The sequence below is a fragment of the Bufo gargarizans genome, chromosome 6 (genome assembly GCF_014858855.1).
Source record: "Bufo gargarizans isolate SCDJY-AF-19 chromosome 6, ASM1485885v1, whole genome shotgun sequence".
NCBI lineage: Eukaryota > Metazoa > Chordata > Amphibia > Anura > Bufonidae > Bufo > Bufo gargarizans.
The window spans coordinates 163,165,005-163,183,949 of NC_058085.1; the positions used below are offsets into that span (position 1 = coordinate 163,165,005).

The 18,945-nt window shown below is 40.3% G+C and overlaps 1 protein-coding gene across 5 annotated transcripts in view; it reads left to right on the top strand.

The window, feature by feature from the left end:
* The window catches only part of COL13A1 (collagen type XIII alpha 1 chain), a 286,336-nt gene that overhangs the window by 147,989 nt on the left and 119,402 nt on the right, over window positions 1-18,945 (top strand). For all 5 annotated transcript variants that reach the window (XM_044299207.1, XM_044299209.1, XM_044299208.1 and 2 more), the window contains exons 10-14: window positions 1,222-1,248; window positions 2,355-2,390; window positions 8,213-8,239; window positions 8,319-8,345; window positions 12,904-12,930. In XM_044299207.1, the coding sequence (XP_044155142.1) occupies window positions 1,222-1,248; window positions 2,355-2,390; window positions 8,213-8,239; window positions 8,319-8,345; window positions 12,904-12,930 (144 nt within the window). The remainder of the gene's footprint in view (window positions 1-1,221; window positions 1,249-2,354; window positions 2,391-8,212; window positions 8,240-8,318; window positions 8,346-12,903; window positions 12,931-18,945) is intronic.

Consider the following 18,945-nt stretch of genomic DNA (forward strand, 5'->3'; position numbering starts at 1 on the left):
TGTGACATAAAAAATCTATATACCTCAAAAGGGTTGTACCAAGATTTGAAGTTACCCCCTATCCACAGGATAGGGGGTAACTAACTGATCAGTGGAGGTTTGAACACTTAGACCGCTACCAATTCTGAGAACGGGGGTTCCGTTCTCCCAATCTGATGGAGTGACTGGTCAAGCATGCACCTTGCTACTCCACTATTTTTCTATTGGACCATCAAAGATAGGCGAGTACAGCACTTATTTATGACAGTGCTTTAGAGAATGAATAGAGCAGCTTGACCTATCACTTCATCAGATCTGGGGCACGGGACCTCCATTTTCAGGACTAGTTGGGGTCCAACCACTGGGAAGCCTATGGATCTCAAGAATGAGGATCCCATTCCCCCGGATCTGATGAAGCATGTGCCCTGCTGAACAATTCATTCTCTATGGGCCGCCAGATAAGAAATAACTTCAAAACCTGGCATGACTCCTTCAACTCTGTGGCAAAATTTAAGTATGACCCTAGCTTAAAAGAAAAAAAAGTTTGCCTATTTTTTTGAAACAGCCACTCTTAGGCTATGTCTAGTATTACAGCTCATCACTGTTAAGACAACTTATCCTCTAACCACACGATAAGGGATATTTCTGAATAGGATGGTACAGTCCAAGCGCTGGGACCCCCAGTGATCAAAAGAACAAGGGCCTATGCTTCCTCGTTTGAATAGAGTGGCGGTCACATGTACTTGAAGTCTACTATCTACAGCAGAGCAGTCCCATAGAGTTGAATGGAGTGGGGGACATGCATATGCGTCTGACACTCCAAGGAATTGGGGAGCACAAGCTCCTGTTCTTGTGATAGATGGGGGCCCCTGCTGTTCAGACGTATCCTCTATACTGTGGATAGGGGTTAAGTTGTCTTAATGGTACAACACCTTTAAGTACATGAGGCTGGGATGTAAAACTTGACAAAAGCCATGGAAAAGATTTATGCCGGTTACTGGAGAAAATCCCTTTAAATGTAATATTTTTCAAAGCTGTCATCAATTAACACCAATGGAAATGTTATTGCCATTGTGTCGAGTACTGATAGGGTTGCGAGTGAATGAGTGGTTGTTTTTGGTTTAATATATAGTAATAATGCTTATGTGACATCTTCTGGGTACACAGCACTACTCCCATGTATATGATGCGTAAATGGTGAGATCTGTAAGTGCTCATATGTATCTTTTATTTGTATTCCAGGGCCCAATAGGATTAGACGGCAAGTCTGTAAGTGTCTAATTGGGTAGCTAGTCTATGTAGAATATGATACTAGTCATTTATGTCAGACTTAGGGCACATGCACACGACCGTATGGATTTTGTGTTCCGCAAAAAATACGGATGACATCCATGCGTTCCATGCGGAACGAAACAGCTGGCCCCTAATAGAACAGTACTATCTTTGTCCGTAATACGGGCAATAATAGGATATGTTCTATTTTTTTGCAGAACAGAAATACGGACATACGGAAACGGAATGCACACAAAGTAACTTTAGTTTGTTTTTGCGGACCCATTGAAATGAATGGTTCCGTGTACGGTCCGCAAAAAAACGGAATGGACACGGAAAGAAAATATGTTCGTGTGCATGAGCCCTAAGTCTGTGGCAGATCCATTTCCTAAACTTCTCAGTTCCCAGCTTTCTTCAGTAACTTTTATGATGGAAACATACACTCAAGGTTATTGCTGCAAGTATTGAGTATCCAAAAAATGTCACTTGTACAGTGGGGTCACTTAGTGAGAATGAAATTCCTCTCCAGAATTAGCAGCATGACTGTGGCCCCTTCTCTGGGTTGCTTGTTGAGAACAATTCTAACCATTTTACTTAGCTGGTTCCAGTCTGAGCATGATCTATAGTGTACTAAAACGTATGGCATCTAAATGCTTGACGCTTTGCATGGAGTAAAAAATAACGTGAAACATTTCATCTAACAGCTCCTGGATACATGGCTGGTCAGTCCTCGGCTGGTCAGTCCTCGCCAATATTTTCTGCCCTTCTGATTTTAACAAACCATTTTATACCTTTCTGCAGCTCTCAGCTATGAGTTGTCACTCCATAAATAATCTGCATAACTCAGGCCTAATAACTCTAGTGACAAGGTCAGAGAAGAGAGGGCACACGGGACACCAATTGTATTCTACCCAGTTGAGTTGAGGTTACAATAAACATACTGATTTTATGGGCTATAGCAGCGGGTGACATGCTCAACATAATACCCTCACCTCAGTGGAAGAGCTTGTGTTTTCAGACGTAGATTTAGCTATCGCGGAGGATTACATTACACAAATTTGTTCATGTCATTTACTGCATATTTCATGTTCTTCACATTGTAGGGTCATCCTGGGCAAAAAGGGGAAAAAGGTGATCTGGTGAGTTCAACAGGAATTACTGTGGTATGGTTTTAGTGCACATGTATATTAGATAGATTTGTGCATAGTGGCACTGTTGGCAATTCGGCATGGGTTGAAAAGCGCAAACTTGGTTTTAGTTAGTCCAAAATTAAAGGTGTATACTGGTAGGTAAAAGTTATCCCCTATTCTCAGGAAATAAATAAAATGTTATATTTATTTTGATCCAAAACAGGAAAGTTTATATTTCTGTTTCACTGCATATGTTATGTCCTAAAAAGTGCCTGCACAACCTTGCTGCCTCTTAAAGGGGTATTCCGGTAGGTAAAAATTATCCCCTATACACAGGAAAGGGGATAACTATTAGATCGGTAGGGGTCCTACCGCTGAGACCCCCACAGATCATGAGAACGGGGGCCTTATACTCCCTGAAAGCCCCTTGTTTCTCCCATGAAATGACCGGAGTGTCACCTGCTACATTGATTTCTTTGGGAGTTCCAGTGACAGTACTCAGCTATCTCCTAAACTCCCATAGAAATGAATGGAGCGGCCGTGCACATGTGTGACCGACCACTTCGGTCATTTCAGGATAGTAGCAGAGAGCCTACAGGGGGTACGGGTCTCCTGTTCTTAAGATCAGTGGGGGTCCCAGTGGTAGGACCCCCACCGATCTGATAGTTATCCCATATCCTGTTGATAGGGGATACATTTTACCCAACGGAATACCCCTTCAATAATATAATATATTCATTATTTATTTAATTTATCGGAAGCCTTCCCCTTTATGTTAACTTTGATTCACACTTACTCGTGATAGCTGACCTGTCTGTTATTTTCACTGCCAGGCCATGAAAAATGAGGTCATTATGGGCCTGTTTGTAACGTCCATGTATGACATACAGCTGAAAGAGATATCAGGCCCCTAATGGCCTCATTTGTTATTGCCTGTGTAGAAATTGGACAGGCTGGCAACCATAAATTGCCAGCCATGTATCCTCACACATGAAAGAAAATGGGTTGACAACCATGGATATTTCAACAGAGTAGTTTCACTCTTGTGTATTATCTTACCTAACACGATGATACAGTGGGTGAAATATTACTAACATACAGTGTCAGGGTATGACCAACGTAACTGTACCCTAAGGGGTTGTACAAGGATATTCAGAATTAGAAACAAATATTAGTAGTTTTTTTTCTCTCCCAAAAAGAGTTGCACCATTGTCTATCGACTATTTCTACCCATAGAAGAAGACTGGTGCTATTTTTGGGGAGAAAAAAAATGAATTCCTTTATTTTTATTGGAGATGTTTATACTTTGGTAATTGCACCTACTAACTGATTCATAGTTAGAGATGAGTGAATTTTCCCAAAAAATCTTTGGGTCTAATTCAGTCGAATCATCCGTCAAATTCGATTCAGTCTTAATAATTGGTGCAAATTAAAAGTGCCCCATTTACCCTATAAAATCTGTGGTCTCCTAGGCTTGTATCCAACCCCTTTCAAGGTCTTTAATGCCAAGACAGCATTAGTAATGACAAAGTGGTAGCAGCATATATATCTATGTGTAGACATATGGTAGCCAGTGCTAACAAACAGCTTGTTTAGTAACATGCCACACTGTCAGATTTTTTTTAAGTGGTTCACAAAATTACCCTTTTTTTTATGGACAATGACTTCTTATTTGTGTTCTGAACTGTAAAACAGTGTCTGCCATGTTGTGCGATTTGGGATGAATCCCCCAAAAATTGGATTAGTTGGAAACCAAATTTTTGGGTAATTTCATACTCATCTCTACTCATAGTTATCTCTCATTATATTATTCTCAACAAATATGAAAATAGAAAATCAACGGTTACATTGAATCAGCAAGAATATGAAAATACATCTGATTTACAGGTGTACTCATGTAGTTATACTTTTCTTCTACAAACATTTTCAGAAAAATGTATTCCATGTGTGACACCTAATAACCTGCCCTAAGAACCAACATACTAAAAGGCCCTGTACATTGTGTAATGTGAAATGTCCTATTATTAACACAAATCTATATTTCCATATTGCGGTTCTGGTTAACATTAAGTGCCCTGTGTGATATATTTCGCATCAAGAGTCCCGCTGCTGTGATGAAGTCACTGTTCCGGTCCCACAATAAATAATTATTACGCTCAAATTCCTCCAGTAATGGCCCCTTTAATGAATCTGTCTATAGCACATAAAATTCCCATTATAAATACATATTTGGGGGCTGTAATTTCTTTACAGTGTGGTGCACTCATGGTCCTCTATTAACAATTCAAATGTCCCAGATTTTGCCATTTATGAGAAGTGTGAGCTTTTGTTACCCAGCTAACAGCTGTAAATGAAATCATTCTGTTCCCAGACACCTCTGAAAGTCTGTCCATTCAACTTCAAACAAAGCCATTAACCCATAGTGGACCCTTTATTAGAGAGGGAACAGTATTTACAGGATCTACTGAGGTGTTTTATGAGGGCATCCACCCTAATAAATCAATGTCCAGGAGCAAAAAGCAGTGATCATCCAAATGTCAGAAATATATTTTTCATGGTGATACATGTCATTTACAGTTCTTGGGGTTAAACTAAGGTGTTTGATATTGAGAGTAGAAGATGGCCCTAGGCATGTAACAATCGAGGACCCAAGCCTATGAAACTCAATAAGTGCACATTGAATGGATTGTCCAATTTTCATAATCCCCTTGTACCCCTTTTTTAGGCCGGTATAAAGTGTTGATCACAAGGTACTGTATCCTACTGCTGAAACCTCCAGAAGTCACGTATAAAAAACTAGAAAGTGTTCAATTTCCCTTAAGTTCCACCACAGGGGAATTAGTCTGCTTGGCCTAGGAGATGACAACCCCAATGGACCCATTGCCCAGTTAAAAAATACTAAACATTCACTTTCAGTCCCCGCCAGACCAGAAATGGCTTGTTCATGAGACTAATGTGGCCAATCTCTGATCACAGAGGTCACATGCTAGTCACTACTCGTGATGTGCCATTCAAGCATATGTGACCATTCAGGCTAGTGATCAGCTGCAATAGTCATGGGACCAAGCCGGTTTCGACATGGCAGGGGCCAGAAGTGTCCAAGAACAGGGCAGCAAGATAGAAATAGCGAGACTGAGGACAAGTTAGTGTTGTTATATATATTTTTTTTTAACTGGATACAGTTTCTGTCTTCCTAGGTCAGAAATCTCCTTTAAGCCCTACATAGTTTCCATAGAAATCAATTAGGTGTCCGTGGATTGAATGTAGCCACAATTTTACAGACCTTCAGATTAAACACTCCCTCAATTGACTGTTGTTGGATATCACTGAAGTGCATATTATATAATGTCTGAAAATCTGGATTAAACATGCCTGAGATTAGGAAAAAAAATTATAAAAGAAAACACTGTGTTATTATCCCTCCTAAAGTATCTATGATTCTATGCTGTTGGCCTAACCCATAGTAGATCTTCACAATGGTACCTTCATTGTTTTGTATTAACTATCCACAATTGTCATCTTTCCACTTTTGAGTAATTCATTTAGGAAGTGTATAGCTCTGTACACCTCATTTTGGGAAAACTGCTCCATGTTCTTCCCACTCTTGGGACATCTGGGGTAGTCTCCTGATATAGTGTTTAGTCAACAGCAGCTGTGATATGGTATCATTTCATGGAGATGTGAATTATGAATTTAAGATCTTTAAAATTGATAGCTGTACGGAAACAGCATGGTCCTGGAACATGTTTTTCCCTTTAGAAAGGTAAAACAAAGCAATGTGTATGACTTCTCCCACTTCCTGAAGCATGCATTATATATCAAATATGACACGTGCACCATTATTACACCCATGTTTGTCTAGACTGGATGTGTCCAAACATTACATTTACACATCTTGCAGTAGGATAATGTTTATTATGCTGAGTCTTTTTGTGATGTCTAGATGACCTTAAGGACAGGAGGTGATAATTCTATTTTAAATTGTAGAACATGGAAGTGGCAGTAACAAGATGTCAACTTTATCACTTCCAGAAATACAGTGTTCTTAATGTCCCTGGTTGTCACCCACTGTTCTTCAGGACACTAGTGGAAATTGCAGATTTTTATTAGACGTTATATAAACAATACTGGAAGGAAGAAACGAGATGAGTAGTAGAAATTTACTAGTCCAGAGGTCTTAATCCTTGTAAGGGTTCATGCAAATGGAAAAACTCTGGAACTGGAGATATGACTCTGTGTGCTGACAAATGGAGGCTTTCTGGGTCACTGTATTCTCACTAGAAGCAATGCTTTCATTATATTTTAGTGCTATCCATGTCATGTTTTTATGTGAAGGGCCATGACATGTCATGGAGAATGTTGTCCTGTGTCCCTACATTTTTTATGAGCCATTCATCCATCAATATGGCAAAGTAGAAATGCAGCCATTATTGGGCATAGTTTTTTGATTAGGCAGAACTGTACAAAAAAATGCCCTTCATGCATGGACCTATCAATGATTGGTTGACTATGTAATGCATGGAGGGTCTGAGTCCAGCAAAACAGGAGCTGTTCTTTCAAAGCAGTGGAACCTACCCTATTGAAGGTGTCCAAACCTGAACCTCCGTTCAGCCAACCGCTACCTCTCATCGCTTTCCCCATACAATTTCAAGATCAATTCAGCGAATCATGTATGTATTGTGAATGGGGAGTGAGATGTAAGACTCTTTCAGAGATCTCTGTCAGCAGCTTATCTCCCACCGGTAGAAAAGGAGCAGGCATTACAGTCCAACATGTCTAATCCCTCTTTCCCACAACATAATCTGTCAGGGAAGATTCGGGAAGCCCCATAAAAAATATATAGTTGGCCATCACACCTGAATCGGCAGGTTCATCTGACTTTTCTAATATGTGCATGTTGGTCTTAAGTCCTTGCTCTGTATGATTTATCAATCTCATTGTTATACATCTGGATAGACGATTAGCTTGGACATTCACATACAAGAATTTAATTCCTTTGTTTCATTGATGATTGTAGTCCATTTAGGTGCCACTTGTCTGTGAGGCCATAATGTGCATCCCTTGCTTTCTCGAAGATTTTCTCTGTAGTGCACTTTTACGCATAAAATGAGAAAAAGGTACTTTTATGTCTGCAAATCAGGGAAAGGTTAAATCAACCAATTATCTGTAATGGCATTCCAATATCCCCAGCTTAAATCACACTGTGAAAGGTATATTTTTATAAGTGCTGAACAGAAGCATGGAACGTATGATTGAGCTAATATGAGTCTCAAATAGCGGCAATTTGTGCTCAATTGTTTATATAGCTGACATTCAAAAACTTTTTCTACATGTAAGTAGAATCTGCCAACGTAAAATACAAATTATACAGGGTTATTACTAAATGTTTGGTGCTGAGCCATGTATCACTCAATACGGCCAGACTATGGATTTGTATAAATGTGACCTCAAATTAACACCAAACATAATTACTAGACAAGATGTGGTTTGCAAATGAATGACCATTATTACACTTTTCCTGTTCCTGACATATACAAGTGATTAATTTATTCTAAATGGTAAATATTCGCTATGCCGATGAGTTAAAAACATTGACAAGTAATTAGTCAATTACACACAGAATAAATAGAGAGAAGCTGCTTCTTATTTCTGGAGCTAATACCAAGTATTGTACAGAACTATTACAGTGTTACATGCTTATTTACAAGTAAATTAAGTGTCCCATATTCTCATATAGCAAATGACCCCCATTGTTTTGCTTGATAATTATGGATGATTTATGTAATTGCCATAAATTAATAAAAATAAAATGCTTTTTTTTTTCTTGGCAGGGTCCTCCTGGCCCAAAGGGACATCTAGTAAGTGCATAATAGGATTAAAACTCTTATTAGTTTGATTTTGTTCATTTTTTTTAAATCCTATTTTTTCTTTTGTTAGGGTGCTACAGGTGTTAAAGGAGAGAAGGTAAGAACTTTAAATGACTTTTATGTTCACTTTAAGGTTGTTCCATTGTCAAGTGCTATGATGTCCAATACATGGTGATGGTGACGGGTGCTAAATCCAAACTGCTTCTAGACTTGCCAAGCTGCTGCCTTCCGAGAAACTCCCCTGTAGACTATCGTCAGGCGCGTAGAATGGCTGCCCATTGCTTCTGGTAAAATGTTGGATCTATGACCGAGCACAGCCGTGCTGGGATCGAAAATATTGTCTGATACAAAATGCAAACACAATTCTGAGTGGAATTTATCTTGATACAATGTGACTAAATGGAATGGGTAGATTAAAGCTATAGGATCAATGTTTGGTGCTGATCCAATTCTTAATATATCTTTACAGAGGTTGAAGCTTTGTTGTTTTAGATACAGAGTCCCCTGAATATACAATTTTTTTGCTTAGATATAGAGAAAATTTTCTAAGCCTTTTTCTGGCCCAAGACACTGGCATATATGACTTGCATCACATTTAGTATGTGTTTTAGACACTTTATGACAGTTTTGAAAAGTGTCTAGAAATGGGGTATGGCTTAAAATGTGCCAAACTGCAAAATATTGGTCTACTGTATACTGAGATAAGGAAGACAAAAGCATCTGTTGCAATGGTAGTGCTTAGCTGCCACTATCCAGTGCGCACAGGTGTTGGCTTCCTATGTGTGAATTAGAGCATGTATGCCTTATATCTCTGTCTTCAGCGCTGGGTAATCTTTTTCTGCTCTGTGAGCTGCTGCACGGCTGTATCCAATGGCTAATCATCTGCTCCCTATATATACCGGACTGTTTCCTTCAGTCGTTGCCTGGGCAATTGATCTCTTTTGGTCTCTACAGATCCTGCTAGGTCTCTCTTGTTAGCTTGAGCCTGTAAAAGAGGTATTAACCATTTGTCTGTCTGATTTCTGGGCTTATTCAACATACTGATCCTGTGTAACCTGCACTGACTTTCTGACTCTTCCTCAAATTTGTACGCACTCTGCCTGTCCTGACCTCTGCCTGTTTCCTGACTGCGTGTATTTCCTAATCATTAGTTCCATGCACTGGTGTCTTTGATTCTTGTGAGTCAGCAGCCAACTACACTGGGACTAATACAAAAGGTAGTGGGCTGATAGCTCCCCTACAATGAAGTCCATATCTCTGTATAAACATTAAATGGTGAATACTAGGGGAACCCCAGGATAACGCCCTTAGGTCTAGCCTAAAGTCAAACCAGTTGGTTGGCACAGTGGGTCCACACCCACTGCCTGTAACAGCGTCAAAGCAAAATACAGCAAACCTATCATACAGAATTAGCCACTGTGATAAGTTTGGCACTTCAGATTGCCTGTATACCATTAAGCTGTCTAGGTTTAAAGGGGTTTTCTGGGAATTCAGCATTGATGACCTATGTCCATGGGTCTGTCTAAGCAGCAACAAGGGTAGTGATAGGGGACAGTCTATGTAACTAGCTAGATGGGAAGAGCTATACACTAGCTGGACACTGTTAGTAGCAGTGCTGGAGATGTGGCAGACAAAGGAGAAGTGCATATTGAGTTTGGGTGGGTACAGCAACAGGAAAGTGATACATGCAGTATGTAAGTAAACCAGAATGATTTCTTTACATGATGAAAATGGTTCAGGAAAGTCCACATTAGAGGAAAAACATGAGGTAAACAACTACATGAAAGCTATGTGTTAAAAACTAAAGTAATCCCAGAAAAGCCCTTTAAGACAGTAATAATGAATCTTCCCCTATAGGAACTGCCACTAGAGGGAGCTTACTGCATACTGTTTAGACTGAACCTAGTAATAAAGCTATAGACGGTAAGCATGCCCTGGGGTGGTTCACTGTGGATTGATTTTATGTCTATGCAGAGAGAAAACGTAACTCTGACCTCTATAAAGATATAATAAGACATTTAACAGGAGAAAATGTTGGACCTATTTAAGATGGGTGGACGTTAAGGAACATAACAATCTTTATTATAAAAAGAATGGATAATTGTTGTTCCTGAAGTCCTCAGGGTTGTCTCACCCATGACAATGTTTTCTTTCACCAATCCTGTTTTGCTCAAGAACAATCCGGGTGTGGGGCAACTTGGCAAATGAGAGAGGATAAACCCAATGCTCTTTGACCAGAAAGGTGAAAGTAAACTAAGGTACTGCACATAACAATCCAGACAGTATCCTTCCTGATACAAAGACAATATTCTCAAGGGTTTGCAGTGTAGGTTACAAAAACGGAGACAAATTTATTATTTTTCCATCTCCTTTTAACAGCTGACCTTTCATATTCTAAGAATCAAAGTTAAGAAAACGATGAACTTTCCATTCAGCAAGGCACTTGAATCTTAAATAATCTGCATAATGTGCAGGGACTCAGCCATTGCTTCCATTTATAAAGACATCATTATGTTTTACGTTTCAGTTGAATTTACATATTTTAACTATAGTTTGTATTGAAATCTACAATGAGGAATTCACCACTAGGTGGAGCCATAGTTAGAGGTACAACTACTTCAACATAGTTCTGGGGCCACACTGTCACATTTCAAACCCTTTGCAAACATGTAATATTCAGTTCAAGAACGTGTAACTTGTAGGAAAATAGAAAACGAATCAGCTTTTTTTTTTTTGCCCCTCATGTCTAGCATATGTTTGGAATTGCAGCTTAGCGCCATTAAAGTAAATGCAATACCAGACATAGACAATGAACAGTGTCTGCTGCCATTAGTATGTCACTCCTTTGGGTCTAATGGGACTATGACGGGAGTTAAAGGGCTTCTGTCACCCCACTAAAGTTTTTTTTTTTTTTTGGGCTAGTGAAATTAGTTATATTGCGATATATGACAATATAATTGTGTTACTTACTTTGATCCAGCAGTTTCTGCAAAAAACGAAGTTTTAATATATGTAAATTCGGTCTCTACCAGCAAGTAGGGCGGCTACTTGCTGGTAGCTGCTGCAGAAATCCGCCCCCTCGTCGTGTTGATTGACAGGGCCAGCCGGGATCTCCTCCTCCGGCCAGCCCTGTCGGCATTTCAAAAATCGCGCGCCTGTGTGGATTCGGCGCAGGCGCTCTGAGATGAGGAGGCTCGTCTCCTCAGAACTCCCTCAGTGCGCCTGCGCCGATGACATCACCAAAATAGAAGACGTCATCGGCGCAGGCGCACTGAGGGAGTGCTGAGGAGACGAGCCTCCTCATCTCAGAGCGCCTGCGCCGAATCCACACAGGCGCGCGATTTTTGAAATGCCGACAAGGCTGGCCGGAGGAGGAGATCCCGGCTGGCCCTGTCAATCAACACGACGAGGGGGCTGATTTCTGCAGCAGCTACCAGCAAGTAGACGCCCTACTTGCTGGTAGAGACCGAATTTACATATTATAAAACTTCGTTTTTTGCAGAAACTGCTGGATCAAAGTAAGTAACACAATTATATTGTCATATATCGCAATATAACTAATTTCACTAGCCCAAAAAAAAAAAATCACTTTAGTGGGGTGACAGAAGCCCTTTAAATAATGCAAGGCACATTGTGTGTTGCATTGCAGGTCATAGAGAGGCAGTCAGGTCACATGAGGATGCCAGGATGCATTTCTGCTGTAGTGGATTTTATTCACATTGTGTTTGGGCTTTAAGGTGGGTTTACATGGGCAGATTATCAGTAATGAATGTTCCTGTGAATGCCTGTTCCCGACAATTTGCTCATCTGAAGGTGCAGCAGATCACCTCGATGAACCTGGTGATCCTGTTCATGCAGGCAAATAAATGATCATTTCGCTTTTTCTTGAATGGAGCCAAGCACCGTGATTTGCGGACAAGAATAGGACATGTTCTATCTTTTCACTGTACAGAAATGGAATGTACACAAAGACACTTTTTTTTTTTTTGCTGAACCATTGAAATGAATGGTTCAGTATATGTACCGCATACTGAACTAAAAAAACGGCCAGTATACTGAACGCAAAATACTGTTGTGTGCATGAGCCCTAAGGGTTCATTCACACGTCTGGAAAATGGGTCCGCATCCGTTCCAAAAATTTTCAGAACGGGTGCACGCCAATTCATTTTCAATGGTGTCGGAATGTGCTGTCTGCATCCGCATTTGCGTATCCGCACTTCCGCATTTGTGTACCCGCACTTCCGCATCCATGCTTCAGTTTCTGGAAAAAAATAAAACTTGTCCTATTCTTGTTAGGCATTTTCTATTATAGTGCCAGCGATGTGCAATCGCGATCCCTTGTCCTCATACTGTGGAGGTGCAACGTACTTCTCTACTGAACGAGCAGCTGACTGACGTTTGAGTGTGCTGCCTTTTTGCATTTTTTAGTTATAGCCTGGTGATCCTTCACTCTTGTTAGTTGCATTCTACAGTCCCAGGGTTACCCTATAATTGAGATTCTAGGACGCCGGATTTATTGATGATAAGAAATTATTCGGTCATGCATACGGATTTTCTCCCATACAATGCATATAAACCTTGCAAATTAGCTGCTGACTGTCATGGTACATAATTAATGACTTAACAAGGATGTGCCCTATTTTTTCTCGTTACAGGGTCACTGTGCAGATTACTCCCACAGGGTAAATATTGCCTGCTATATGCCTGTTTATCGCTCCCTAGGCTCTAATCATACTGCACGCTGAAAAAGCACTTAATTGAAGTGTTTACTTTCCATATAACCATAGTGTACATCTCATTACAGTTTATTCACTTGGGGGAGAACAGATTTAACATGACTAATGAATTGGAGCTCGGATGTGTTTTAATGAAAGACTCTCATTGTTGAGCTATATGTTAATGTATGTGTGTATACTCGTCTGTCTGGAGGCTGTATTTCACTTTTTATTCTATATGAACACAAGGATAGTGAACGGGATGCATGGATGGATTGACAGACAAATAGGAGATAGAAAGATAGACAATGAGATAGATGCAAAAAAGGTACTCTACAGCACTCCAAAAAGAAAAATAAGTGTGATTTTTATTCACCAACGCAACGTTTGGGACCACACACTGGAACCTTTCTCAAGCAGTGATACAAACAGTGGGTGTGGAAGTATATAAGTAGGGTGATCAATATAAATAGTAATTAACGTGAATCAATTTAAAAATCTAAAGTTTTTTTGGAGATTAGGCTGCTGGCACCCAACCTCTATCTGATCTGCAGTGCCGTCCACATGCTTTCAATATGTCTAGATAGATAGATAGACAAATAGGTTATGTAGAGGGAAATCACATGACAGCAGTCCCTGTAAAAAGGGAATGTGTTTTCAGAAAATTACCTATTGTTTTAATAAAGTTTTTTGTAAAAAAATTTTTATAATTTTTTAAAAATGTCCATGTTGCTAGGTATACTTAACAAAAACAGGTCCTAAAATATGTCAAGACTTCTTATTCTTTGAGAGCAGTCACATAGGCCACAAGATGGACAAGAGCTGACCTCATTGACTTCTACTGCAGAGTTTTCTAGACATGCTCTGTGGCCTGTACAGAGGTCAGAAGGGAGTAGATAAGATGAGATATCAGATATTTTTAACGGTGGATCTTGTGTTATCTAGATGTAGGTGATGTCTGTCATTGTAATCCTACAGGTGATGATAATGCAATGGCTACTAAAAAGTTACTTGTACAGAACATAAAGTGTCTACAAAATATTAACAGATAAAGTTCCATTTGGCAGGAGAACTTTGATACTGTAGTATAAGAAATCCCAGCAGCCGTTAGTCCAGTCTCATTCAGTCCTGCTCGGGCCATGGAAAACACCCTAAAATGTTGTTGACAGAATGCAGGGTAAAACAAGTAGGCAAAGCCAACAGAAGTAGGTGGGGCTGGCAACACCATAGTGCAGCACAAAATACTGTCCCCGCAGAACCAAATACCACAGCGCAGCACAAAATAATACTGCTGCCCCACTGTATCTCCATCTTCAGTTGAATTCAGGAGGGCACCTGCAGCCTCCTGACAAGTCCATAAGTAGCTAATGCTCCTAGCATTAATTATGGATGAGATCAGATCGTTATGTACTTGGCCACTACCTCCCCAATACTGTCCCACTATAGTGGCCAGTGTCGGCTGCCGTAGTCTGTCTAATTGCCTTAGGATGGCAATACAGTTAAATTTAGGAGAGAAGCAACAGATTTTTACTTACCATGGCTTGTGGTTGCAAGGGTGGCACAGGCAACTCCCTAGGCATGAGCCTACCAGGAAGTTTTCCTGTAGGGTCCATGGCCAGTCCGCTCCTGTGGGTGTTTTATTACTTAACGTATCAAACAATACTCTGGATGCTTTTCAGCCCCTCCCATTCTTTTTCAACTGATAAATTCAGCTTATTAATTGAAAAGGGCTAGAATGGGCCGAAACACATCCTGAAGATTTATGATACTTTATGTAGTAAAGCAAGACTGAGTGAGATCTCACTAATGCATGCTGAGGATTTCTAAACATATTATTAGGTATAGTGGCCAGTGCGAAAGCTGTATGATGTTAGTTATTTTCTTAAAATAAAGATAGTGATCAGCAGGGGTGCCAGGAGTATGACCCTAACCAATCAGATAGTGATGACTTATCCTGGCAATAGGTCATCAATATTAAAGGGGTGTCCCATGATTGCATGTAATTAAATATTTAGCAAAGCCACTAAGTTATTCAATAAATTGTATGTGTATAGCGCCACCTGCTGTTTGTTTTTTTACTTATTTCTTTGACCTGCTCACTGAGAAGGCCGCACACGCTCAGTTCTATCCTTCAACTGCCTTCTGAGCTGTAATAGGGAGATCGGAGACACGCCCCCTTAGCTGTAGTAGAAAAGACACTCCCGTTGAGCGGTCAGCTTGATATAAATCTAGCAGAGCAATGAATGTGAAGATCTCTGGACCCATGTGAGGTACAGGGCTGGTTCTAGCTTTGTTAGAAAGATATCATCATGTACTATATGATCTCTATGTGATTTTCATTTTTTATATTAGTCATGAGATAACCTCTTTAAATTCCTGAACAAAAGTAAGTTTAAAAAATCCGTTTTTAATCATTGTAGTCTGTGATATGTTAGTTCTAAAATAAAATTCCGTAACATCTGACACCCAGATTATTTGAAGCACTGAATGGCTATTTTCAGGGGCGAACTGGCCATAGACACTACAGGGAAATTTCCCAGTGGGCTGAGCCCTACTTATGGCTGTCAGCTAGGTACAATCTGATGATCTCAGCATTAATTAATGCTACGAGAACCAGGTACATATGCAACTGTCAGGCGGCTGCAGGTGCACTCCTGAATTCAATGTATGGCCATCTTCAGGAAGGAATTTTCTGATGATACATTCCCTTTAAAAAAAGCTACACAGCCTTGGAAAATATATCTTGCATACAATGCATAAAACTAATAAGTTGCTTGCTAATACACTGTCCATTATATACATATTATATATGACCCATTCCACTGCAACCTCTGTAATTCTATGACTGAGAGACAGAGTGTACGGGATCTGGAGCAGACAGTAACTAAACCAAAAAATTAACTTCCAACTCCTATGATGACAGATGATGAAATTATTCATCAGCTCATAATTTTGGATCTATTTCCAAAGCAATAGGCACATGTGAAAATGAGCTCAATAGTATTTTTAGCTTTTTTTAGCAGCAAGAAAGGATGTGCAAGGCACTTCATGACAGTGGAGGGAATCACACAAGATGTTCGGCATATGGTCTCGTAGTTTATTTTTCTAAGTTTTGCTTTTTTCCCTTCCAAATCCATGATTCAAAATTCTGGGTATTGTTTTCCTGAGCAGAATACTCCTCGAGACAAAAACAAGATGTAAAAGGACTAAATAAAGATGTTAATAAACCATATTGTAAAACAAAGGCAAAAACATCATGTCCCCAACCATAAGTAGTATCAAGAATAATCTCAGCATTCAGAATAACGTGTCGCTATAACAATGAGCAACTGACGTTTGTCTGAAGAAAGGCTCAAAGTTAAAAGTAACAAAAAGTGTTGCCGAGTAAATAAACACTGTTGTAACTACCATCTTCTTGGCTTCCTTCCAAATGACATGCCAGTCATTTCATCAGGAATGGATGACATGGTTTATAGGGTGGAGCGGAAAGAGAAGTATTATCAGGTGAAATGAACAAGCACACGCAAGCCTCTAAATATCTTGGTATAAAGGTCTGGCTGCCAGCCATGAACCTATTAAAGCCTGAAAGATTGTTGACCTGACCTTAGCCATGTGTAAGGTACTAGTGGCCAGATCTTCAGCACCCCAGCCAAATCGTAGCTATACAGTATAGAAAATAGTGATTTTGACAAAGTATTAGATTTTGACAAAGTTTTAGACTTTTAGAATTATTATTAGAACCCAATAAAATAGTTCTAGGCAAAAAGTGAGCTGCCTAATATAATCTGTTTATGTAAGGATACGGCGCTTAAAAACTACAGCTTGGTCTAATCATATGTTTCAGTCCAGTGGATTAAAGGGATTGTCCTGCTGGTTATATATTTTTTTAAGTTTCAGAACAGTGCAAAGGAATAAAGAAAGTCCTAGCTCACTTTACCAGTACTCCATCACTCCTGTTCAGACACTTTCTTGTCCACCATCAGTACTTTGCTGGTTGTTTTTGACACACAGGAAATGACCACAGCTAATCGTTAGCCATGGTAGTGAACTACCTCAGCCAGTGTTTGGTTGAGTAGTCATTTCCTGTGTATCTAGAGAAACCAGGAAGTAGAAACCAGCATTGGACTGGGAAATGTCTGAATAGAAACCAGTAAAGTGAATATAAAATTTTTAACAGCCCCTTTAACCAATGCAAATGCAAAAGCCTCTTCATATTCTGAGGTACTGAGTTGTACTCAAAAAGTAAGCTGTAAGCTCCAACTATCCAGTTAGCAGAGGACCAAAGAACAATAGTGCTGTTATTTTACCAACGTCCCACCTCTAATGCCACTTTAAAATATAATAATTTATTTAACAAAAAAGGTAGAGATGAGCGAATTTCAGGTTATGAAACCCGTTCACGCTTCGTTTACTGGTAAAAGGTGAATTGCGTTATAGATTCCGTTACCACGGACTATAAATAAATTCTATGACGGTATGCATGACGGAATGCCTTTAGAGGAATTCCGTTATTCCTTCCGTCATAATAGAAGTCTATGGGCTGCAAAACGGATCCGTCCGGTTTACGTTATGCAGGAGAGGACTCCCCTGCATAACGGAAACAGGACGGATCCGTTTTGCAACCCATAGACTTCTATTATGACGGAATGAATAATGTCATAAAGGCATTCCGTTATGCATTCCATCATAGAACTGCGTTATGGTCCATGGTAAATATTCATATTCAGTCAGCATTTCTTTTAAACTTAATTCCCCTTCTATGTAAATTTTGTGTTTAGTGTCCTGAGTTGACCTCACCTTCTGCTGTCAACTTTCTGCCCTGGGGCACATGTGTCCAGTGTATTCTGTTGGCATTAGACCTGCAACTCTTTGGCGTTTAGAAACAGATTCGACAAATTGCAGACCAAAGGGTAGCGCCTTATACTGGTACAGCCCCTCCGGTGTGATGAAGGCCGTTTTCTCTTTGGCAACCTCCATTAAGGGTACCTGCCAGTACCCTTTGGTGAGGTCCAAAACAGAAAAATACCGGGCTTTTCCTAACCTCTCAATCAGCTTGTCTACCCGGGGCATGGGATACGCATCTACCTCATCAATTTTCGAAAATAATACCTCACAATACCTCATTTAATTTTCGAAAATAATTACAAAACCGAAACGTTTCGTCCGGTTTGGGTATCAGTACTATAGGGCTGGCCCACTCAGTTCTAGACTCCTCGATGACTTCTAGTTGCAACATTAGTTGTACTTCTCAGAGATGGCCTGTCGCCGAGCCTCGGGTACTCGGTATGATTTAAACCGGATTTTGGCCTGAGGCTCATTGACAATATCATGCTGGATTATTACAGTGCGTCCAGGGAGGTCTGAGAACACATCTATGTTCCTGCTGACAAACTCCCTGGCCTCCTGAGTCTGTTTAAAGGAGACGCTGTCAGCAATCTTCACTGTGGCAACTGCTTCCCTTACATCAGACTTAGGGGCTGGAACCTCTCCCCCTAGAAAACTCGGCTGTGGGCTATCGTCAGTACTGGTCTCCCTATCCTTCCACGGTTTGAGTAAATTCACATGGTACATCTGCTCCAGCTTCTGCCGCCCTGACTACCTTGTAGTTTACTTCTCCAACCTTTTCGAGTATCTCGTAGGGTCTGTGCCACCTAGCCAGTAACTTATTGTCCACTGTCAGTACCATAACCAAAACCTGATCTCCCAGGTTAAAGATCCGGACTCGAGCCTGCTGATTTAACATCCGACTTTGAGCTCGCTGAGCTGCCTCCATATGTTCCCTTACGAGCAGCAACACGGCTTCCATACGTTCCTGCATCTGGATGATGTATTCAACACTTTTATATGGTGTGGGTTGTTGCTCCCACTCCTCTTTGGCTATGTCCAACAGACCAAGTGGATGTCGTGGATGTCTGCCATATAGTAATTCAAAAGGCAGAACCTTTTAGAGTAGAGGCCTGAGGCACTTCTCGTATTTCGAAC